This window comes from Lonchura striata, chromosome 19 (assembly GCF_050655825.1).
Source record: "Lonchura striata isolate lonStrDom1 chromosome 19, ASM5065582v1, whole genome shotgun sequence".
Taxonomy (NCBI): Eukaryota; Metazoa; Chordata; class Aves; order Passeriformes; family Estrildidae; genus Lonchura; species Lonchura striata.
The window spans coordinates 8,265,557-8,269,431 of record NC_140721.1 but is presented as its reverse complement, the minus strand read 5'-3'; the positions used below and the strand labels follow the sequence as shown (position 1 = coordinate 8,269,431).

Below are 3,875 nucleotides of genomic sequence, written 5' to 3'. Positions count from 1 at the left end.
GAAACTGCTGCCCTGATGGTCCCCAGAGCTCTGTGGCACACGGGGGACACTGCCATGGGCCGCCGGCCTCCTGTGGGATGGGGCAGAGGACACTCAGTGCCCAGCCCTGTGGCATCCTGGGCTTCACCCTGCTGTGCCAGGGAGGGGACTGGCAGTGCTGCCTGCAGGGGCATGTCCCTCCCAGCTCCTGTCCAACAGCTGCAGGAGCACCAAGCAGGAAGCAAAAGCCTGTGCCACACCGGGAAAAGCCCTCCTTGCTGTGTCAGGGCTAGCCTGCACCCCGGGAGCTGGGCAGGTGTCCTCAGGGCCCTTACCTTTGGCTGTGCGGTGGCTCCTTGCTGGGGGGCAGCGGCGGCAAATACGGGAGTGTCTCGGGGTACCTGGGGAGGGCAGGAGTCACAGGTGTGTGACAGGGGACAAACAACCTGTTCCTGTTGGAGGCAGCACCCCCAAACCCAGAGGATTGTACCCCACGGTACCCCACGGCCTGTAGCCCTCGGGATGAGTCCCCACACCCTGCTGACGGCAGGGCTGCAGAGGGGGCTCCCCACATCAGGGCCTCCCAAGCAGAGCCTGTCACCCTGTGCCCAGCACAGCGGTCACTGCTGGCACCCATCTCCCCCCATCCCAGCCCCGCTGCCCCCGGGGCACTGGTGCTACTCACTGGCCAGGGACCTGCACGGTGAGCATGCGGTCACAGGACAGGCACGTGAAAGGGACTTGCAGCTGCCTAAGGAGGGTGAGAGAAGAGGGTTGGGGGAGCTCCTGGGGCCACAGCCCTGCCCGCACACAGGCAGCAGCGGCTGGCAGCAGCCGGGTGCCGGGCAGGTCACTGCACAGGGTCACAGCATTTGCAGGCTGAACGGTGGGCTCTTGAGCCTGTTTCTCCCCATCCCCAGCATGCTGGCTGCTGCCAGCTGAAGGGCACAGGCACCCGTGTCACCATCCCAAGCAGCCCCTGCAGCGCTTTCAGCCCCTCTCTGGCACCAAAGTCCCCTGTGTGCACGGCCAGGAGGGCAGGGCACGACCCAGCTCTGGGACCCTGCGTCCCACAGCCCTGCCTGCGAGGAGCAGTTGCCATCTCCCACCCTGGCTTCTGGGAGCCTTTGCACCCACAGCCCCATTTTGCTTTGGGAGGGTTCTGTCCTGCAGGTGCCCTGTCCTCATGCCTCCTTTCCTGTGTGGAACCTGCTGCTGGTGGAAGGAGAAGGTGCAGCTGCTTCATCAGCATCCCCATGGTTCATTGAGCAGCTGAATTGGTCCCAAGGCAGGGGAGCACAAGGGGAGCGAGTGGGACGGCTGTAGGGAACGGGACCATTGCTGTCCTCAAAGCCTTCAGAATCTCCATCACACTCACTTCTTAATCCCAGCAGCACCATCACCTTTCTTTATCTTGAGATCCTCAATGCTTCTCTTCCAAGTCTCCTCCATCCTGGAGCTGAAAGCCTTCAGCTCCAGGCGATCCAGCTGTGAACAGGTGCACAGCCTCAGCCAGCTGCCCCGGGATGTGACATGGAGCTCTCCAGGGAAAAGCCTGGAGGGGGATCCTCAGAGGGATGCTGCCTCAGGCTCTTGAGTCCCAAAGGAGCCAGTTTGTCATTTTGGGTACAAGGTACTCCTCACCTTTTCTTCCACCACACGGCTGAGCTGCTGCTGCATATTGTTCCAGTGCTCCTCCTGGCCTGAAATCTGGCTCTGCAACTCCTGCATCCTCTCATCCAGACGCTCCATATATGCTTCAAATTGGCTGCAGTTGACTTTGCTGCCCAAGGCAGCTTTGTCCGCCTTCTAGCAGAGGGGAACGGCAGGAGAGCGATGGGGAAAGGGATGAGGAACGACAGGCAGGGCCAGCGCGTGTGAGGGGCTGAGGGAGAAGTGCTTCCTCCAGGCTATCATGCCCCTCTTCGGGGTGCTGTGGCCCCATTTTCCCCATCACCAGGGTGGGTTTGGTCCCACCATAGGGAGGGTGAGGGAACCCCAACATGCTCGGGAAATTCTCCCTCCCCAGGCCAGTTCTGCCACCCAGCCCCCAAGGGACAAGGGGCATTTGGCACCCTGCCTGAAAACCCTTGGGCTGGCAGAGAGGCCCATTGAGACTGTACCATGTCCATTGCTGCCATCACGTCCTGCTCATCTGTTTTCTCCCTCTGCACTTTCTCCAGAGACTGGAACAGCATCTTTTAGTACAGAAAGGAATCCATAACATCACAGCAAGGCTGGAGCTGCCTCCTGGCCAGGAGAACACAACCCACTTCCCTTGCTCAAAAACCCTGGGGAAAGGCCCTTGGAACCAGCACAGTGCTGAAAGGGTTGGCAGGAGACAATCTTGTGATCCCTTCCTGGAATCACAAGAGCCTGGGGCATGCTCTGGCACCACAGGATTTTCAGCCACACACCTCAATTGCTTTCTGCTTTTGTTCAGCGTCTTTCTGCAAGGTCCCAGAAACAAAGCTGAGCTTCTCCCAGTCTCCTCTCATCTGTACAAGTGTTGCCTCCATGTAGTGCAGCCGCTCATGGTCATGCTCCAGCTTCAGGGAAAGAAAAACATGGCACTGAACAAAAGGGAGTCCGGCTGCTCCACAGGGGCAGACCCGCATTTCTCAGCCTGTGGCCATGAGCTCTCAGTGTCAACAGGACGTTTGCATCACGGCTTTAATTGGTGTCCATGTTGCTGACAGGTCCAGGCTAATTTGGAGAGTTTGGGCCTCCCTGAGACTTCAGCATATCGAACTGGGGATGTCCTCAGTCCCCCATGCTGTCCACAGCCTACCTGTCCCCAATTCCTCATTGTTTTCTTGAGCTTTCCCCTGGGCATCTGCCAGGACTCCAGGGATTCCACCTTCTCCTGGAGTTTCTCATAGCGCTGGAGGAGCTTCCCCAAATATGCTCTGATGTTGAAAGTGCAACTGGAGCAGTCTCCATTCCCCTCCTGCAGCTCCTCCAGTAGTCTCAGAGTTGCCTCTCCTGTACTGCCAAACTGCAAGACAGGCAGAAGAAATTGACTCAGAGGTGGGATGAATGGAATCAAGAGTGCAAGGTGGCACCAGACAGTCAGAGAATATGTCCAGGAACCCCTGCAGGGCTGGTGCACCAAGCCAGCGAAGGAGGGAGTGCTCCTCCAGGACCTCACCTGCTCGTTCACTTGGTTGGCTGTCTCAGTCACCGGCTGCTCCTGTGGGGTATAGCTCATCTCCTGCTGCTCTCCCATCTTCTGCAGCTCACGTTTTGTGTCCTGACGTAAAGTCCTGGCCAGCGGGATGGGGACAAGGTCAGGGTTACCCCTGCAGGGCTGCAGGGCACTGTGCTGTGCCCGCAAACCAGGATGCTGCCAGACCCTTTGGGCTCCCTTGCAGTTCCACAAGTTATGAAACCCACTCCTGTCCTCTTACTCAATTTGCTGAGAGATCTCCTTCTTGCTCTCTTCTTTCCACTTGGCTTCATCCTCGCTCAGCTTTTTAAGGTCCTCCTCCAGCTTCTTCATCTGGAAATCCAGTGATGGTAGAGTCAGGGCACGGACATCCTGTGGTGCCAGCGTGGGGGCCCTTCAGCTACATGGGCAGACCCAGGCTCCTCCACCTGGTCCTGAGACCCTGATCCCAAACCCTGCTCTTGGAATCACATTGATGTTCCCCATGAGAACCTAAAGATTACACAGCCCGACAACTTACTATGGGAAGGGACTCCTTAACCTTCTTTACATCTCCTTCCATGCGTATCTGTGTTGTCTTTATCCTGTCCAACTCCTCCCGGAGATCCCGGATGAGAGCCATGTCCTAGGAGAGAGGAGTGCTGGCAGTGAGCTTGTGGGAGGGTCAGTGGGGACCTGCAAGGCCCTGAGCCCTGCTGTGCTTTGTGGAGCCCTGGGGACAGCACAG

The 3,875-nt window shown here is 58.3% G+C and overlaps 1 protein-coding gene across 1 annotated transcript; it reads right to left on the bottom strand.

Moving 5' to 3' along the window:
• Positions 1 to 1,534: 1,534 nt before the first annotated feature.
• On the bottom strand, positions 1,535 to 2,743 carry LOC146765791 (glutamine-rich protein 2-like). Its single transcript, XM_085557052.1, has 3 exons — positions 2,397 to 2,743; positions 2,103 to 2,177; positions 1,535 to 1,788 (listed from the first exon to the last, which is right to left on the bottom strand). Exons 1-3 carry the CDS (start codon positions 2,595 to 2,597, stop codon positions 1,597 to 1,599), a joined length of 468 nt encoding a protein of 155 aa, XP_085413178.1. The 5' UTR covers positions 2,598 to 2,743; the 3' UTR covers positions 1,535 to 1,596.
• Positions 2,744 to 3,875: the final 1,132 nt, after the last annotated feature.